This window comes from Ambystoma mexicanum, chromosome 5p, assembly GCF_040938575.1.
Source record: "Ambystoma mexicanum isolate Mex_15411 chromosome 5p, UKY_AmexF1_1, whole genome shotgun sequence".
In the NCBI taxonomy this organism is placed as follows: domain Eukaryota; kingdom Metazoa; phylum Chordata; class Amphibia; order Caudata; family Ambystomatidae; genus Ambystoma; species Ambystoma mexicanum.
Genome location: NC_090930.1, coordinates 291,557,005 through 291,577,455, shown reverse-complemented (window position 1 = coordinate 291,577,455; position 20,451 = coordinate 291,557,005). Strand labels below are relative to the sequence as shown.

General features: G+C 42.6%; 1 protein-coding gene across 1 annotated transcript in view; it reads right to left on the bottom strand.

Moving 5' to 3' along the window:
* Positions 1–20,451, bottom strand: part of IL1RAPL2 (interleukin 1 receptor accessory protein like 2) — a 2,001,777-nt gene that overhangs the window by 1,798,390 nt on the left and 182,936 nt on the right. Inside the window, exon 2 of the mRNA XM_069612724.1 lies at positions 17,569–17,755. Within this exon, the coding sequence (XP_069468825.1) occupies positions 17,569–17,755 (187 nt within the window). The remainder of the gene's footprint in view (positions 1–17,568; positions 17,756–20,451) is intronic.

The window sequence follows — 20,451 nt, the reverse complement described above, 5'->3', positions numbered from 1 at the left end:
AAATGGGGAAAACCAGCATTATGGCTCTCCGAAGTGGGGCATGGGTCACCCTGGTGCTGTGCCTCTGGAGCCTGGGACTCCTGAATCAATATTTAGAAAGAAAGGGGGGTGAGGCGCGTTCTCTAGTTCCCAGCTGTATGTCCCTTCTGCAGTTCAGTTGCTCTTCTCCTCCAAGCGCTTTCATGCCCCTTTCAATCTTCAGGGAGGCAGTCTATTCAGGTGTTGATGATTAGTACCAATTTTGGCCTCAGGGAATTCTGGTAGCTGTAGTGAATTCTGGTAGCCAGGAACCAACTCCCCTCCAATTGCACAATATAAATCCAACAGTGGGGGGAGGTGGGAAAACCAGCATTATGGCTCTCCTAAGAGGGGCATGGGGCATGGGTCACCCCGTTGCTGTGCCTGTGGAGCCCGGGACTCCCGAATCAATATTTAGAAAAAAGGGGGTGTGAGTTACAATTATAAAGTGTTATTGAACAGCTATAAAATGAGTTAACAACACAACACCAAGAAACTGCAGAGCACGAGACTCAATGTTTTGCACTGGAAAGGGATTATAAAGAATGTGTTGAAAATATGAGCACAAATCAACACAAATTAAATGAGCAGGCTGTTCATAATAGAGCCTGCTTAAAGGACATTTTCACATTTCAATCACAAGTAAAACAACTGAAAGCTGAAAACAGCCAGTTCATTATCAAAGGGGTTGACTCTCAAGGTGAGTTTGTTCAGATGCACCAAGATCTGAACACCTTGAAACAACAGAGGCAGCAGTCGAGGCAAGAAAATAACACATTAAGTCAAGTGAAAAGTGCTGTGTTTCAGGAAATGTGCCCGTTAAGGGTGGACTTGGAGAAAAGTGAGTCATGTTCTCAGGAACTGGCTGACAGTAGGATACAAAATGCGCAATTACCAGAATGTGCAAGAGAAACAGAGATTAAACTAGAGCAGGCAACACAGGCCAAATGTGTGAAAGTGGAGGAGATTAGTCTCCTGAAAAAGAAAATGCTCTGAAAATGCACAGACGATGCAAGCCTCACAGAAGGAAAATGTGTCCCATTGTGAAGAGAACAAGGGACTCAGATTAATGCACAACGTAAAGTGCTATAATCCACTCAAACACTGGTGTCAGAATTGAAAACTCAGGCCTCTGCATACCACCAAGAGATAGGGACTGAGAAAAACAAAAGTGAGAAGTTGGATAGTGAAATAGCCGAATATAAACAGGCTTTGAGGCACCCTGACAAGTCAGGGTATGGCAAAGCACCCTCCAATTATGGAGTGATCAACTCTCTACCAGGAACCTCAAGCCAACTCACCACCTCATATGTAGAGAGTCCAATTCACTTAATGCATACCACTTCTCAAGAACATGGAAACATGAGGCATCTTGACTCACCCATGCCTAGTCCAACTGATCCAGAAGGCCAGTCCTTATCTGATATTGATGAGGTTTCAGGGTTACCAAAGTAGAAGGGAACTTGTCCAGACCAGTGGGCTCTGGACATTCAAAAATACCTTGGCCTGTGCTTCTGAGCAGGAGGGCTCCTAGGATGAAAAGATCAGGGAGTTGGACTGGCAGAAAGTTACAAAGGGACCACCTGGTCTGCTTTTTCCATTAAGAAAAGAACCAGAGTTTAGGCCTCAAAAGAGCATCTTAAAAACCTCCACACATCCATGGAAGGAGGGATGAGGAGGATGAGTACTCTCCAGTACAAAAAGGAGAGTAAAAGGGAAATGACCCTGAAAGAACAGAGCACCACAGGAGAGAAGAGCCCAGACCCCGTAAATCTGGGTGGTATCCCCACCTGAAAGAGGTAGGGAGTGCCTAGAGCACAGGGAATGGACCACCAATTACAGTGGCATCTCTGAGTTAGAGGATGAGTTGGCTCAGGTGCAGCAGAAACAGAAGAAAGGCCTGGTGAAAAACCCAATTCGGCAGATAAAGGCCATAAAAAGTGTCATGACTCCCTACCATACGAATTCAAAATTCTTGGTATGGGATCATTTAGAGCTTTATTACCAAGTGACAACATCATTTGGTATTAATAATTATAGAAATTGCATGGAATCGGCTAAGTGGACATTCTCCCCTGAATACTCCAGCTTCTTTGCAGGGCTGGAGGACCAAGATCACCAAAAATGGTGGTAATTCTTAAACACTTTTCAGTCATAGGAACCTGCAAGTGGCCCACAAGGTGAAATACAATCTGCAGTGTGGGGAAGACCAAGTGCCTGGAGAGTTTGTGCAGGATCTGAAACGAGCATTTGCACAGACTTCTAGGTGGGTGAACACTAATAGTCGGGAATTCATTCAAGCATATTTTTCATGCAATCCCAAAATACAAAATGACCCAATTAGTAAGGGATTTTCATGAGCATAGGATCCTGATTTGGGTGATTGAACAGGCTACCAGGATCAATGAAGTCCAAAAGCCCTCCGAAAAATAAGAATAACCCAAAAACATCAAACACACCTGCTGCTGCAAATGTAGCAGGTGTGAAATACATTACCTCATTGGGCTTGGAGATGGGGGGGGTAAAAATACTCCTCCCACCAATAAGCAGAACGAGAGGCAGAGGAGACCCTCGGATCAAACACAATAGGGTGGTAGCAAGGCAGGATACCAGACCAACGCTCCATCTGGCCCTGCCACCTATATTAATCTGAGATACAAGAGCAACTGACCCATCCTGGGGTATGTCTACACTCCCCTGGCACAGGAAGGCTTGCCCGACTAGGTAGGTACCGCCCATGAATCTTCCCTCAAAACATCCCTCAAAACCTCCCTCAGGAGGGAACTAATACTCCATCGCCCAACCTAAGCTTCTTTCCCAAATACCCTTCAAACCCAAATTACCAGAAAAATCCTACTCTCTCTTCCCGCTACCAGGACAATAGATTCCTGAATCCAGGGGAAGGGAAACCTAGGATGGAAGGTTATTAGGGAAATGCAAGCTACCCAAGCTACTCCCGGAGTAGGGACAGCTACCCTTTCTGAGAGCAGCAAAGGTATGAATCCAGACGTCCCTACGAACCAGAAAAAATTTCACAACTGCAGCGACAAGTCCAACAATTAACACATGACCTAGGGCAGAACCTTCAACTGGAAACTGTTGCCAGCATAATTTTACACTCGGGTCTGATGCCCTGGGCAAGCAATGACGGGAAGAAACAGCTGACAACCCACAGGTTCCAGAGGAGGGGGCCCGGGTGGAAGGGATATGAGAAGCCCTAGAGGAAGCTTCCTTTCCCACCGGAATAAAACCCCTGGAAATCTCTGGACCTGAGCATGAATCTTCTACCCTCAAAAAGCTGCAAACTAAAGAACGGAGTGTAAGTAGGAGAAATTGAATGTCAAAGACAACCCACTTTGTGGAGGAATTCCACATCATCCCTTCCAAAGGAGAAGAATATCTGCAGGATTCAGTGAAGAAAATCTTCTCTTTCAGGGATGGAGTGATCCCTTCCAAGGAAGAATTGGTCCCAAAAGATCCTGATTTTGACTGGATAAGTATGGAAACTGAGCAAGAGCAAGAAGCTCATAAACCCAAACAATTTCACCCAGAGGACCCAGAAATCACAGAGGTATACTTCCTCCAAAAAGATTTGGGTAACTGTCTCCAGGAAAAGGGAGACAGCAAAGAATCGGGGGGAAAGGGAACTTCCCAATCCCATCTGTTTCTGGGTACAAAATCTTGGTTAAAATTCCCAGACTCCAACACAGAAAACTGTCCAAGATCACAGTGTGTCGGAGTTCAATATAAGAAAGTTAACAGCCATGCTGACACATAATGCACATATTCTTTTCCCCCGTGAGGAGAGAGAAGGAATATTTTACTCTCCTGTCAAGGTACAGGGTCAGTGTGGATTATCAGCACTGGTGGATACTAGATCACAAGCCACCGTCTTGTCCAAAAATGCCTTTGAACAACTAAATTCAGGATGGGGAGAGAGTCACCAAATTCCACTCAAACCAATTCCTGGACAACGCCAAAACGTTGATGGAAATGATATTTCCATCGAAGAGACTGCCGATCTGATGATAGAAATTGGGTGACAGAGTGAACTACCTGGTGATAGTCGCGACTCCAAAGGGCACTCATTGTCTATTGGGGAATTACCTCCTTCAGAGGTTATCACCTCTGATTGACTGTGTTATCAAGGTCTTCTGGACTTAGACTAATCATCCAATTACATTAAAACAATGCACAAATTATGCTAGTTTGAATGTCACATGCCACATGATTGAAAAACGGTCTGACAAAACAGAATTCCATTTTAGGAACAATCAAGTACCAGACATCATTGTCATCTCTGTAGGAGAACAAACTGGTGATGGGAACCCTTCTCCATTCTTGAAAACCAACCTTCCTCCCAGTTTTAAGTGGCATTCCACACTTGAAGGGAATACTTTGAAATGTTATATTAGTCAAAAATAAGAGGGAAACCCAAATACCATGATGAAAGAAGGTGAAAAACCAACTCAAAGCCGGAGCGACATCCAGATAAGTGGTGAACAGCTGTTTCCCCATTCAGATAAATGAGGCAGAGGAGCCTGTTCCTGCCAGAGTATGCATGAATATCGGAAGAAGCTTCATCAGCAAAGCATTATTCAGGAAACTCCCAAAAGATTAGCCCATTCTGATGTTTAAATTGATTGATAAGTGGAAGCTTCAAATTGCAAAACATCTCCTGCCTAGCAGGTGTATGCTAAAAATGTCCATTGGCAACAAAAGCATAGAAGATGATTGTTGGGTTTTTAGAGAGGGGCCTTCTGCCTTTTACTTAGGCAGTGACATTCTCAATCGATTCACAATTCATTTGGACCTAATTAATAACAAAGCCTGCCTTATGTAGTTGAAGTTCGTGAGAGAAGAAGTTACCATCCCAGGACAGGTGTGACAATTTACAATACCCCTACAAATTAAGCCAGCGCACAACCTCAAAAACCATTACGCCTTTATAAATGTGAATTATCATCTCCAACAACACAGTTTGTATTTACATCCGACACCCCTAATTGACCTAGAACACAACACCATTTGAATATTGGTGAATAACAGTGACCCTTGAAGTATCACTTTGGGTGCAGACACCTTTATTGGAATGGCAGTAGATGCCCACCATTATTGTATTGATTTAGGCAATGAGATAATTGGAATAATCCCAAATGACTGCTTCAATATCAACAACGGTATCCATCTGAAAAAATGTTTCTACCAGGCAAGGTGGGAATTTCTTGGTGTACTCTTCCTGCCCTTATGGTGTGGAAGAGGTGACCTGTGACATGAGAAAGGATGAGGTGGTATTCTGAGTCAACAGTGACTACCTCCATCCTTGGAACCTCATGTCCAGGCCAACACCATCACAAGAGATCTCTCGACCCATCTGCAGGATACCGCAGAAATTGCCAAGCCGAGGTCTTTTCAGGCTTTAAGCAGATCATCGAAGAATGAATCAATCTCGCTGATGCCTGTAAAACCAGAGAGTAAAAACAGAAGCTGAAACAGGTGGTTCTAGATTTTCAGGATATCTTTGCAATGGATTCATATGACTGTGGATGCACAAAGATACACTGAACCACCCTACCCACGGACCCTGAGATGGCTCCAGTATTTGTGAAGCAATACCAGGTTCCTCTCATTTCCATGGAGTCACTCACTGAGATTATTAAAAATGTAGAATCCGTGGGTTAATTCGTCCAATCCACAGTACCTTTAACAACCCGGTACTGGGGATACTCATACCCAATGGCCAATGGAGACTTTGCACAGACCTAAGGGAGTTAAATAAATGGGTTCATATGTGAAGGGGGCCCCCTCCACTACATCGATCAAGAACTGGCCCAGATCCAAGGGTCAAAGGTATATACCGCCATTGACCTGATCAACGGTTACTGGACAGTACCCGTGAGTAGGGAAGACCAGTACAAGCTTGTCTTTACCTTCTGGGGCAGCAATACATATAGCGCGAACCCCCTTTGAATATATACACTCTGTCAATTAATTTAACATCTTCCTACATAAGGTCATGCATGATTTGGGCAAAAGGGGAAACCTGGCCTACGTAGATGAAGTCTTAATCAGGATATCAACGGTAGAGGAACGTGTAGTGGAAATACACTATATTCTGACCCAGTTGCAGAAAGCCAGAGCAAAACTGTCCTTTCAGAAGGCACAGTGGTGTAAGACCCGTGTGAACTTCTTAGGGCAAGAAATCACCCCTGAGGGTCTCAGTCCCCAGGCTAAAAAGGTGGGAGCATTATTGAAATTGGAAGAACCTACTACTCTGCGAGCACTAAGAAACCTTCTTCGATTCACTATCTGCAGTAGAAAGCTCACTGAAGACTATGCAGAGGTCACTCGACCCTTGGTCCATTTATTAAAGGGTGGGGTCAGTGGAAGTGGGGTCTGGAACAATTTGAGGCAGTAAAACAACTAAAGAGAAGTCTTTTTCAGGCGCCCTGTTTGACTTACCCAATAAAGAATAAGGAGTTCTTCTTGGAGACATAGCTCTAAGATACTTGTTTAACAGCAGTATTATGCCAAAAGCATGACACGGTCAACAAATGTATCTTATACGCGAGCAAGACTTTGTCCTCTGTGAAGGAAACATTCAATGATTGTGAACAGGGCACACATGGCAACGGTGTGGGCCTTGAAGAATTAACACTCATTTATCCAGGAGGAGCACATCATTGTGGAGACTCCTCACCAACCCTTGCAATACTTTCAAAGCAACGGAATCGGAATAGGGTACAAAAGTAATTCCAGAATTACTTCCTGGATTCTATCCACGCAAGGCTTTCCTGTGGAGGTCAGATATGGGCAAACCAAGAAGATTCCTCTAGCGCAAGGATTGGATGACTTGCATGACTGTGCTCAAGAAAACTGTCTCGAGGACGAAAGTCTAAGGACCAATGGCAATATGGAGGTGTACCTTACATCCCCGCACAAAGTCTATGAGGAAGACATGAGCCAGGGGATACCCACAGGTTATGTGGATGGGTGCTCTTACAATATTGACAATCATGGGGAAAAAGAAATACTGGCTGGCATTGTGAAATGCCTGGGTGAATGATGCCCCAGAAAACTCTTCTGGGTACAGAATAGGTTCCCAGAGTAGTCAGGTGGCAGAGTTGATTGTGATACATCAAGCCATCCCCACTGCAGCACACCACCAACTCTTAAAACTGGTCATAATCACTGACTCTGATTACGTCAGGAATGGGCTTGTGTAACACCTGATTAACTGGAAAAATCGAGGCATGCTGTGCGCAAACAATACACCGTGAAAGCATGGGAAATTAATTCAATCAATTGATGATTTGGTAACCTCTAATGAGATGACCATCTATTGGAAAAAGATCAGAGGTCACTCCTAAATTTGGGGAGCAGACAAGACTGGAAATTACTTGGCTGACCAGTTTGGAAAAAACAGAGCGATTCACGGGGATCTCATAGAAAATGAAGCCCTGTTGGGGGAAATCCAGGTCACTGCTGTCACCAGGTCCCAAATCCATACCATTAATGAATTCTCAACTGCTCAGTGGAGTAAAGAAACACCAGATGCATATTTGATTACTGCACAAAAAGAGGACCCAATTACTGGAAAATGTTATCCAGATATTGAAAACCCCATGAATTTTCCTCTGACAGAATCGGATTATACCGGAAAAGAGTATCTATGGGAGCTGATGAAGTTTTCCAAAATGTTTGATAACTATCTGTATGTGACAAGTGGGTGGTAGCTACCTCATTCCAATGCCTGATGTTAAGTCACACCCATGTCGCGGCCACTGCCTGTTATAGGGGCTTCCATACACAATTAGAAATCTTGCGCAAGGTTTCATAGTGGCCCCACATGGGTCAGGAACTCGACATCTACTTGAAGGGGTGTCTTGTGTGTGCTCAGTTTCAGCCAAGTTCTCTGACACACAGTATGCCCCTACAAAAAGGGAATGACACCGCCTTAGTTGGATTTTCAAGTTGATTACATCAGGCCAGTGAGTCGCTCCTCTAGAGGAAACAAGTACATGTTGACTGTAACATGCTTGGTTACCAAGTGGGTAGAATGTCTTCCAGCTCCGAATTGGAAGGCAGAGATGGCTGACACACTACTGATCAACCACATCTTCTCTCGCTTTGGGTCAGACCAAAGAAGTGATTTTACCAGCGAGGTGATGACTAAGATGTGGGAGATACTAGGGGTAAAAAGAAAACTCCACATTGCCCACCACCCAGCCTCGAGCAGGGTCGTTGAGAGGTAAAATAAGACAATTGTGGGCATCTTGAAGAAGTTTGTGGCAGACTCTGGACCTAGTTTGCACATCCGATTACTGCTTGTCCTAATGGCCATCAGGACCACAACATCTTCTATGACAAAAATGTCCCCATTTGAGCTCATGACAGGATGAACAATGGTGCTACCTCAGCATCTGCTCTACAGAACTCAAGAGCAGACCCTGATCAAGGCGCCCACTACCCATGAGTACAATGAAAATTTAAGGAAACACCTTCAGCACGCTTTTGCTTATGCTCAGCACAATTTAGAAAAGTCGGCAGAAGGAATGAAAGCCTACTATGACTTAAAATCTACCAAGAAGGAGTATGAAGTAGATGACGTGGTGTACCCTGTACAATTTCCAAAGGAACCAGACTAAAGAGTGGAAGTTCCTCCCCTCTTGACGTGGTGCCTTTGAAATTGTGGATAAAATCTCACCTGTCGCTTATAGCATCTGCATCCCTAAAGAAGAACATACGGAAGAGAACTGGGTCCATATTATTCTGTTTATTCAGTTTAAGAACAGTCACCCCAGACAGACTTTATGACTGATTGAAGAGTCTCATGAGGGTAGTGCTCAGGAACCATCTGAAGAATGAAAGAAAAGAAGGGAAACCTGGGTGAGACTATCCCACATTTACAGGGAGGAAAGTAATTTATACTGATAAGGAATGTAAAAAAATAGGATGGGGAAATAATGCATGAAGACATGTTCATGTAAGGCAAATAAATGTCAATGTTTTATGTGATGTTATATTGTTTTCAAATCATATGCCTATTTACCATGGAACGAAGTGCTGTATGATATACTTATCCTCTCGTTTGCTCTCTGCAGACTCAATAACTGGTTACCTTCAAGGCCTGGAGTTAGGAAGTTCCAAAAAGGGAGGGGTTTCAGGAGCAATACCCAAATTCTGCTAAAAGAGTGGTTTGCAGACCAAAGCGAGACTCACTTAGGATGGGGAAACGTGTGGATGTGCTCCAATGAGGAAAATCATGGAATGAGCCAAAGCACAAAAAAAGAAAACAAAAAACTCAGTATTCCATGTTCTTGTTGTGAGAGAGAAGCTGGCTGATTTTGGGACCCATTGGAAAATGCAGGCCAGTTCCAAACTTTGACTTCTGACTTAAGGCCTACAGAAGGAACAAACAAGGGCCTCCCTCAACTTTGTCAAAATGGAAAGGCATTCAGCTGAAGGCGAGTGTGCATCAGAACTGTAATAGTGCAAACTATGTCCAGGGGATTCCGAAAAAAAACAGGTGGTGCTGCAGATGCCGACTTTCTGTAAATTGGGAAAAGGCACTTTTTGACAGATTTAAAACTGGAGCAATACACAAGGGACAAGATACTCTGAAATGAAATGCATTTGAAAAATACAAAGGAGGAATTGTGCATACATTTAAAAAGTGAAGCCAAGTGACATATTTCTGAGAAAGGCGATTACTTCCCACAAACATTTAAATGGAAAGGCCTACTGGTTGGAGAAAGTGAACACTAATTTCTATGTAACTGTGGCCTATGTATGAAGAATATCAAAAGTCAACTTATATCTGTTTAAATATTGTATTGTAGTTATAAACAGCAGGACCAGGTGCGATAAAAAAATGTCAGGTTGAACACATCTTTTCAATTTAACATGTTATCCTGTTAGAATTGTGTATGTAGCTTGTTTTCTCCACTGAACTGAAACTTTGACCTTAAGTCCTTTGGCTGGGCCCACCAGGAAAAACAGGCCTGATGCTCAGTTAAATCCTAATAATTACAGAGAATTAGTTCAGAATTTTGGAAGGGTAGATAAGCCGGCCAGCAGAAATAACCTTTAAGGTTAGGCCTCACCATTAACTATGCATTAGTGGCCAACAGAAATGACCTTTTTACCGCTGACTCAACCTGAAGAAATGGCCTTCAGAGCCACTAATAGATCTTCAAACCCTGTACAAAACAGGCACTGCTGATAAACAGATGTTCGTGTCATGTGTCAAAAGTGAAATAAAACTTAAGACAAGGTGGGGGGTATTTTGAAACGAAGGGTCAGCTGTGAAGTAACTATTTCTGCTCAGGAGCAAATCAAAATAAAACATAACTCCTCCCAGAAAGGGTGTGCCAAAATAAGATTTGCATTTTCCGACTTACCATACAACGTAGAACTCAAATATATATATATATATATATATATATATATATATATATATATATATATATATATATATATATATATGTGTGTGTGTGTCATTTTGGGGATGATGAATCTTTTTCCTCCCTCAGCCTCCATCATCCACAACTTCCAACTCCTTGCCCTATCAGCAGGCGTATTTGGGGGTGCAGGAGGGAGAGATCAGTTTTCAATCTGAGAGGGATTCTTTTCCCCTTGACTTTTTCACTCTTTTACTGTAGGTAGTCTACTTCTGGACTCTTGCAAGAAACAAGTAGAAGAGAGACAAGGTGAGCTTCCAAGGCCTTAAGCGTTGCATGGGAGACATAGACAGGACATTCAGAAGCTAGCTGTGCCTGCTATTTGAGGAGCCAGAGGGGGACTGTATGCTGGGGACTATTGTAGATGAAAGCCTCAGAGGAGACCAGTTTTTTTCCTGTATACCCCATAACCAAGGCCTCCCATGTGTGTAGATTCACCAAAATGCCAACAAAAGAGTTGGGGGAATTTGCCAGCCTTAATCTCATCGCACAGAGCAGCTAGGGGAGTGGAAATAGGTAAACCTTTGGCACAATTTCTTAAATATAACTCAAATTAATTCCACCATAGAAAACCACCATATCTATTTAAATAGAATTGTGTTGGAAACTGCCCTCCTTAATCCTTTCCATTAAATTGTGTTTGTGGGGGGGGACTGTGTAGACCCTTAGCCCATTGAATTAAAGTCAAATCAATTATAGAAAATCACAGCATGAGTTTGAAACTAACAAAGTTCATGCCCAGTGTGTTGGAACCGTTATAGACAATAAGTAATTGGGTGACTATTTTTCTGAAACCACTAACTTCTGTACAGAAGGGGGGTGTCCATATTCCCAAAATAGGTAACCCTAAAACTCTGCCAATCAAATGAATGTAGAGTGTGCAAAACGAAATTTCCCATTTGTTCACTTGCATGCCTAATCAGAATCCCAAGACCCGATATTTCATTCAAATAATAATCCCAAAACGATTTTCCCTTTGAATTCCTTTCATAAACTTTGCCTCCATTGAGTTCCTTTCCTAAACTTCGCCTTTCAAATAAAAACCCCAAAATGATTTTCCCATTCAGTTCCTTTCCTAATCTTTGCCTTTCACATAAAAAGCCCAAACACGATTTTCACATTGAGTTCCTTCCCTAAACTTTGCCTTTCAAATAAAAAACCCAAAACTATGTTCTCAATGTGTCTATTTCCCAAACTCAGCCTTTTTAATAAAATGCCAAAACGATTTTCCTACTGTATTCCCACTCCCTGTACCTGGCCTTCAAATTAAGGGTTCATATATAACTGATGCCTGGGGGTTCGGGTTGCTGGGAGTGAAGAGCTTTGTGATTACCCAAGCAATCAACCGGGTTTGTTTCAAATTTCCTAATTGCTAATGTGCAAAGAAATCCTATGGGTATTTTGATTTAGAGTCTTCAAATTCAGTCTGTGTTTGTTGTAGTAACTGAATGCCCATTAGAAGTATATGTCAATCAATTGGTGCAGTAATTTGAAATTGTGATATCGGGTAGGGCCACAGTGTTGGTGATTGAGGTTTGTGTGACTGTTCTATGATTCCTTGTGAAAACCTAAATAAATGTATATTCTTACTATACACCAGCCTGGTTCATAGCTATTTGGTGGTACAGAGGGTATTTTCAGAAGGGTACGAGATAGGATGGAGACGCTCACTAAATTTGAATCTGTGCACGACACCTTGCTCATGGGGGGAGAAACACCCTGAGTTGAGAGTGATCATCCAATAAATTGTGACAGGAGCACTCAGATACCAATTTGATGACCGTCTCCCACCAACGTGATCCACTGGAGCGTCATGCATTGACCCCTCCAAGTGCCTAAAGCACGATTTAGCCTGGCCCAACCTTGAAGAGATCCTGGGGAACACCCCAACCTGCATCGCTGAAACCCCCCTCCAAACACAGTGAGCGACCACACTACTCGGTGCCCGCTTGTTGCCTGGGCCCTCACAATCCACCATATCCTAACTGAGTTCAATCCACTCGAACCAATGCCCTACTCTGGGTTTCAACATCATCAACCCACCAAAGAACCAAAACCCGATACTGTTGACCACAAACCACCCTCTCGGTCCACATGGACCCTAGACAATGGCTAGACCACCTCAGCACCTTCTTTCATCTAAAGACATATCCTTTTCACGGTTGAGATGTGTCTATCACTCATGTATTCATGCTCAGAGTGCTACCTTCTTCAGTGTGTTGTTTCAGGGGGTATTTCAAACGGTATTTTCTATTTTGTTCTATTGCAGATGGTGTGTTTAATTAAACTGTATATATTTCTATAGAACCTTGATTGGACATTACTTTATGTTGGACTGTTATACTTCACTGTTTGGGTTGCTACTGAATCACATTCACACCCCTCTTAAGAGTATAACGTTCCTTCGGCACACGTTACCACAAAAGTCAAAGTATGTATATTGCTTAGATGTCCCTGTTTTACCTTTATGATTGTGTTGGCTTATGGTTTCCAGAAGTGTAAGGGATGAGTGGGTATGTTTACCCCTATTCATCCGTGTACTCCTGTGAGGCTGAATCCAATTTGTCACAGGAGCAAAGTATTTGGCACTGGGGTAATTAAAAAATTGCTTCCATTTAAAAATTAATTTTCCAACAGAGACATAACATGCATGAAACCAACTGGACCGAGGAAATGGTCAATGGGTTTGGAGTGGAGCCATGCACAATTGCCACATTTTTCATATCTGTGAATTGCAAGCAATAGACATCTAATGGCCTGCTGGCCAACAAACTGGACAACGGGTCACATCCTAGGCTAAAACCCAGAGGTTGTCCACAGATTTGGATGTGGTCCAAAAAAACTCCTGTAGAACGTAGAGCTCTTTGACCAAAAAGTATGCCTTTACTTTTGTATTAGCATATTGTACCCCTCTGGGTTACTAATCCTAGGGTGGGAGTAACCCCACAAGGTTTACAATAGTCTCTTTTCAATACATTGAAGGCATCCCACTAAAGAGGATGACCTTCAGGTGTCAATTTCGCTACCTCTTGCTTATTCCTCAAGCCGAGGTCATGATCCACCTGTAAAGGGACCCATCAACCTAGAACCTGGTAGCTAATTAAGTGGGCCAAGAAAGCCATGTGCGTCTGCAAATTGTTCTGGGCAAAGGCAGAAATGACCTACTGGTGTTAAGCCACAATTGTGTTTATGTTAACAGGCGGGATACTCCCACTGTTAGGGTTGGGGGTGTAAATATACATAACACGAAAAGGGGCCTAACAAGTTGATTTATATGCAATTTTAAGCATAATTGCTTCAATATTAACATGTATAAATAAGCAAAACAGTATTTCAGGAAAAATAGACTACCTACTAGGAGTGTATTTATAATTCTATATGAACAATTATTTTTTTATATTTTACAAAACAAACCTTTTGTTTGGCAGTAAACATTATTTTCAAAACATGTAGCCCATATTTCTGCAGGCTAATGTGCAAACTGATTGAACTATGAACATACATACATACTCTAAAACAGGTACCTATGATAATATATCTATTTTTCAATTAATTATACAGTCCAAAAAATTGGTAAAACTATAAGAACATACGGTAGATACTCGTGACATGTGCAATCACAATGTGCCACACACACAAAGTTCTGTAACTCACTGCTCACTTAGAGGTGCCAATTGTGCAATGTGCAATGAGCAAACATTGCAAACAAATTGACAATACAACATACAAAATACACAATACCGACAAAGTGCAAAATACAGAATGCTAAAAGACAATTTATCAATACTGCATTGTTTTCTATGGCGAATACAGTCCCTTAATTCAGGAATGTTTTACTAATTCTGCAACGTACTGGCACCCTTTCCGGGATGCCAGATCACGAGATTGCCTGCAGGGGCTGGATCTCCATGCATGTCTGACCAGCCGGGAGTACTGGCCACTGCAGGCATGGTTTTCATTGAAGCACCGGCACCGTTAGCAACAGTGCCAGTGCTTCTGTGTCCCCATTCCCATGGATTTCTGTGGGACTCTGCGCATTGGGACTTACTGTTTCAGCCACCTAACATCCTGGCCCGTTGCCATCTGTAATATCCTGGGTGCACCGGAATATCAGGCAACGTAAACGGTGTTACGAGGTCGGCGGCAACCTGCCGGTAGCACCGACGGGTTACTGGTGACCTCGTAATGAGGCCCAATAGCTAAGAAAAATATTGCTTGAAATATGTGTCAATGACATTAACACCATTACTGCACAATAGCAAGAAAAACAGAGATAATTGATGGGTAGGATTACTGTTTATGTTATTAGTACGTAAGTTATTGAGTGCAACCAGCTTTGGGTAGCAACACATTGCTTTACAAGTCATTGAGGGAAGTATATGGCCTGGAAGGGTGATCACAAGGAATCATCACAAGGGAGCGGACGCTAACTACACGAGAAGGGGACGGTTGGAAATTTGGCGGCAAGGGATCTATAAACAACCAGGGAAGGAAACATGTGGAGAAGTTCACCCAGTCTCAGGTTAGGTTGGGAATGGAGGTTTTGTGGACTTGGGAGTTAAGGAGGAGCCTCTCCTTGTAAAGGAGTTTTTGAGATCCTTCCTGAAATGTAGAAGTGAGAGGCAAGTCTGGTGTTGGCATGTAGGAGTTTCCAGAGTCTGGGGGCATCCACAGAGAAGGACTAAATTCTGATTCTTTCTTTCCTGCACCGGTGGAGCTCAAGTCTGCACATGTCCTGGATTCAGGTGTACCATGGGCCTCCTGAGCAGTTGAGAGGATAGAAACCACAGGTCCTGGATCTGTTTGCTTCCCAGACAAATGCTTTACCCTTTGCCTTACCAATGCTCTGGCTAGTACACATGCCTGAACACATACCTAACTGGACAATAGGTGGTGATGCTCAGGCCAAAGGTAGAAATCTATCACATGGTTGATCATGGCATGGTTGAAATCCCCTCTTGTCCTTGATTGTATCCACTCAGAGCTGGGCCAATACTGTGGGGGATGTGCAGAGGATCAGCATCTCACATGCTACATCTGGGCGACTGTAGGAAGCAGGCTGCGGGCAAGTATTGGCACAGCAAAAGAATAATATTTCAAAGCTAACAATAGTACAATTCCTCATTTACAAGGGATTCAGTTGAGTGCCACAGAATTGGGAGGTTTCTGTTACTGAAGAGAGAACTTATACTGCATCTCAAAGCCCTCCTCCCCCTTCCTGACAGCCCCACACTTCCTGACCTTAGTTCAGCTTAGTGTACAGTTTATGAAGGGAACAAGTTATTAAGGGGCCCATTATTAGCTCCATTTGTATTCCCATTGAGCCCTATGGGGGCTCGAATGGGAATGGGGAATGGTTTTGTGAATGAGGAATTACCGGGTCCTCCAAGGTTGGAATGACCTGGTAATTCCTCATTCACAGACCCTGGACCAGGACACGATTTTGGAGGCAGCCATGGCGCTAATATCACCATGGCTGCCTCCAAACTCGTAATGAGGCCTGCTGTGTCCTACTTGGATTTTCACACCTTACATGACAGAAATGTAAACTCTGTGTCCATACTGTTTTTTTTGGCATTCCAGAGCACTCTGCCACATACAAAAATACAGTTAATGCAAGTTCACCCAGGCAACTTTCATGAGCCAAATGGGGGCTCCGTCAATGTGTCCTCCAGAAAGCCATGTGGATGCACTCCAGACATACATTTTCTTTGTAACTGTCTGGGGTTCGTCCCTGAAGAATCACCCGAAAAATAGGCTCATATGGCATGTTCAGGAACGGTTTTTCCAGGCCTAATCAAGATATATTTTCCTCTAGTCCCCCAAATGTCAGCAACGGCTGGGGGGATTTAGCAGCTGCCCCCCAACGAAAATCTCTCCCACATAGAAAGAAAGAGAAAGAGAGAGAGAGACAGAGAGAGAAAGAGAGAGAGAGAGAGAGAGAGAGAGAGAGAGAGAGAAAGACAGAAAAAATGAAAGAGAAAGAGAGATAGAAAAAAAAAGAAAGAACGAAGGCAAGAATTAGATCAGAGTATCCTACTTTTCGATAGAGCTAGTCTTACTCAATGAATGTATTTATGTAGCCATGGAAACACAGTTCTGTCTGTCTCTACAAGATGGGCAGAAGGACACATTGTTAAAATAGCACATGTTCGTCCTATTTGGCATCTATTCATAACAGAGGCATTGTTGATGATGCTGCAAAAGATTGTTGAAATACAGCCTTTCCAGCTAAGTGTTGGCCGTTCCTTTACACAGCGCGCTCTGTCTGCCTCAGGGAAACCCTGTCCCCATTTATTTAGCACATACCCTGACAGGCATTTTATTCAATTATCTAAATGGCAAGAGCAAGTCATTATTTCCCACAAGACTTTTATCTAAAAAAATAACTCCAGGGTCTCAGTAGCATTCTCATCTATAGGACTCTGGAAGAAAGACATCTGGCACGTAGAGGTATTTAGAAGAAACAAACCCTATTTGGTTACATATAAGCAGCACACTCTTTAGATTACCTATGGGTCCATTGATGTTACATTTTGTCATTGAACCCACCAAAGAGTATCTGCCTTCAGCGGTTCGGCATCATACATGCATGTGGAGACGCATCATTAAGTCACAGGGCCATATTACAGAAACGTTGCATCTGTGCTAGTGCAATTAGAAGAAGGACAAACATTTTTTATAATGTTATAATTGGTTATTTATAATGCGCCTAATACTCAGAGGTTTCTATGCGCGGACCTGGGATATCGAATCTATGTTGCTCCGCGACGTCTTCCTTCCAAGGCGAGCAATTTGCACATGAGCTATCCTCTCAAGACATGTGTATCACCCTAGTGGAAAACATTGCCCTAGTGTAACATAAAAAAAACTACAAAAAACACTCTTTAATGCATTTGTGAATCCAGCCATTTTTTGTACTAGTTATAGATGTTTGCCCTGGTGTCAAAATGCACTGAAATAACAGATTTTTTTTTCTTTCAGTAGGTCAATGTCTACCGTTATTTGCATTTGCAGCAGGCAGATTGATCGTACTATCACGTAACAGTTGTCGATATATCATATTTTATGTGGCCTCAAGTTTTACCTTGTACCAGATGATATCAGTCTCTTGATCCGGTGATAGGTAATCGTCAATATCTGGGCAGGATATCTCTTTTCTTTTTGTGACCTCAGATTTTTCCAAGTATCGTATCCGACTGTTGTAGCAAAGTCCAGAGTCATTCTCTGCAACCGTCAAGGACATCGACACCTTCATACAATAGGTTGAATTTCTGCAAACATAGAACAGTTTTTCATTGACGATTTGTTGTTACCACATGTATTAAAGTTACCGATACTGATTGCTTATTAGGCTTTCAAATAGAAACATCTGCTTTGTCCAGGCTGTAAAACAGCAATTTGCTCATATTCACTTGTTTTATTGACATTGACAATAGTATTTGATTGACCTAGTGTAGCAACATTATATCCCTTTGAACGACCAATGCAATTTTTTTCAGTAGCGTTTAATTAATTGAATCAGAAATTAAAATATAGGCACATTTTAACATACAAAGGCTCTCTACAATTTGATTGTTTTCAGTGATTACGTTGGTTCTAAAATAAAAGTCAGGGAAATGTTGTTTTGCGTCCACAAAACAGCACATCTCCCCACACATTTCTAGCTGCAGTTTCTTTATACAATAATACTGGTCCTCACATATGTTGGAAACCCGGTTTAGTTGGAGAAGAAAAAAAAAAAAACAGCAATGTTTTTCCACTCAGAGATCACAGAGAGTCCACACTTGCTTACATATTTTTTAAGAGTAAATTCATGATGTGATGATCTAGAAATATTTACACACTATATTGAACAAGAAGAAGACATTTTTCTTAACAGCAAATGGAAAGAAAAGCGAGGAGTTTATCATATATGTTATGGCATGACAGATTCATAGAGAGAAGGTGTCATCCATGTTTACATTAGCACATCATAGGAAGGGCCCATGAAAAGAGTGCAGTAATTATATAAATATCATAAATGCTCGATTTTTGAATTTTACTTGATTATCTGATCTAGGTTATGTATGCAGAGTAAATTGTGTGCCCTAAGAGGGGTGTATCAGCTTCAAACTAACCCCTTCCTTCATGAATGAGGACATGACCTGCACTGCAATATTAATTTGTATTAGCACCCAGGGCAAGGGACGTGACCAATTAGGTTGCTTGGATCACAGGCTGAATCTACCGATGCAAGCCTCCGTTCCATTCAACCTGATGTTTGCCTCCCCTGCCCTGCCACCCCCCCAACCTGCCTTTCATTCATTTCTAATTTCCTGTTTCCTGTCCCTCCCACCCCAGCCACACATACCATATTATTTGTGGTTGGTAACTGCACTGGGACCATCGTTAAAAGCCCTTGCTATTGTCGGGCCTATTAACTCTAGTCCCATGCTCTTACCAGCCGTTCCAGCTCATGGAATTTGTGGTTATGGTTTGAATATGTTTCTTTAATCATAAATTTGTCAATGACCATGACATAATCAGATTAACTCGAATATTCTAAATTCAAACATATAAATTGTGTTTTTGTCGATGTGTGCATTATGGCAATACCAATATACACAAATTACCGGGCCATTCCGAGTTTGGAGGGCCCGGTAATTCCTCCTTCAGGGAACCCGGGTCCGGACCTTCCCTATTCCCATTTGAGCCCCCATAGGGGCTCCCTTGTCCCCTCACGGGACCCGGTAAGGACGCCTGGTTTTACCAGGCAACCTCGTAATCTTGCAGAATGGGTTTAACGGGTCCGCCTCCATTAGCGGCAACCCATTCCGCAAAGGTTGTAATGAGGCCCAAAGTATGACCAATGTCTTAATTTGCTTAATTGTAATTTACAATGTACTAGCAGAAGTACTCATTCTCCGAACGGGTTCTGTAGACAGATATGATAACACTCATCAATTTTTGAAAATGAATGATTCTGTAAATCATTGTTCCTCCTCACCCTGATGTGGTGCAGTTTGCTGTGGTGCCAATATCTCGGGACCACAAGTGTTGGTCCTCGTGTCGGGACCAGTTGAGAAACATTTTTCTCCCATCCCGGTGAACATGGTTTACAGCTTTGTCAGCAGGCACCATCTTCTGGAAAAGTAAATTCACCTGATGCGGCAAACACATGTGTTTCCTCTCCTGGTGAACATGGTTTACAGCAATGTACAGCTTATTTAGAAACAATGTTTTTTTTTTCTCCCTTCCTGGTGAACATGGTTTACGGCTTTGTCGGCAGGCTCCAATTCGCAAAAATTCTCTGATGCAGCAACAATTTCTCAGGTCCATTCACCACTCATATATGTTTTAGTTTTTTTGTTCCACTTCCCAGTGAACATGGTTTACGGCTTTGTCAGCAGGCCACACACCCAGAAACACATGTTTACTTTTTCTGAAATCCAGGGAGTAGGGTGGGGGTGTCTGAAAGTCATGTAGCCCATAATGTCCAAAGGGTCATAAAAAGTAACGATGCAAAATTTGGTGCAGATTGGTGAAACGGTGTGGAATTGTATAAGGAACAACACTTCACTAAGTCACAAACCCACAAATTTGAACTTTTAGTGAAATCTGAGAAAAGGGATAAGGTGTCCAAATGTCATGAAGACAATAATGTTTGGGCGGTCCTATCAGGTAACTATGCAAGATGTGGTGCATATTGGTGAAACAGTGTGGAATTGTATAAGGAACAATGCTTTGCCAAGCCACAAATCCACCAACAAATGTTGACTTGTGCTGAAATCCGAGGAATGGAGTGAGGTGTCCAAACGTCATGAAGCCAGTATTATCTGGAGGGTCCTAACAGGTAAGTATGCAGCAACTCTTCGCCAAGCCACAAACCCACACATTCCACCACAAACCCACAGACAACCTTTGACTTTTACATTTAGAGGTATATGTAGACTCATTACTTGATGAAGCCACATTCAAATCTATATTT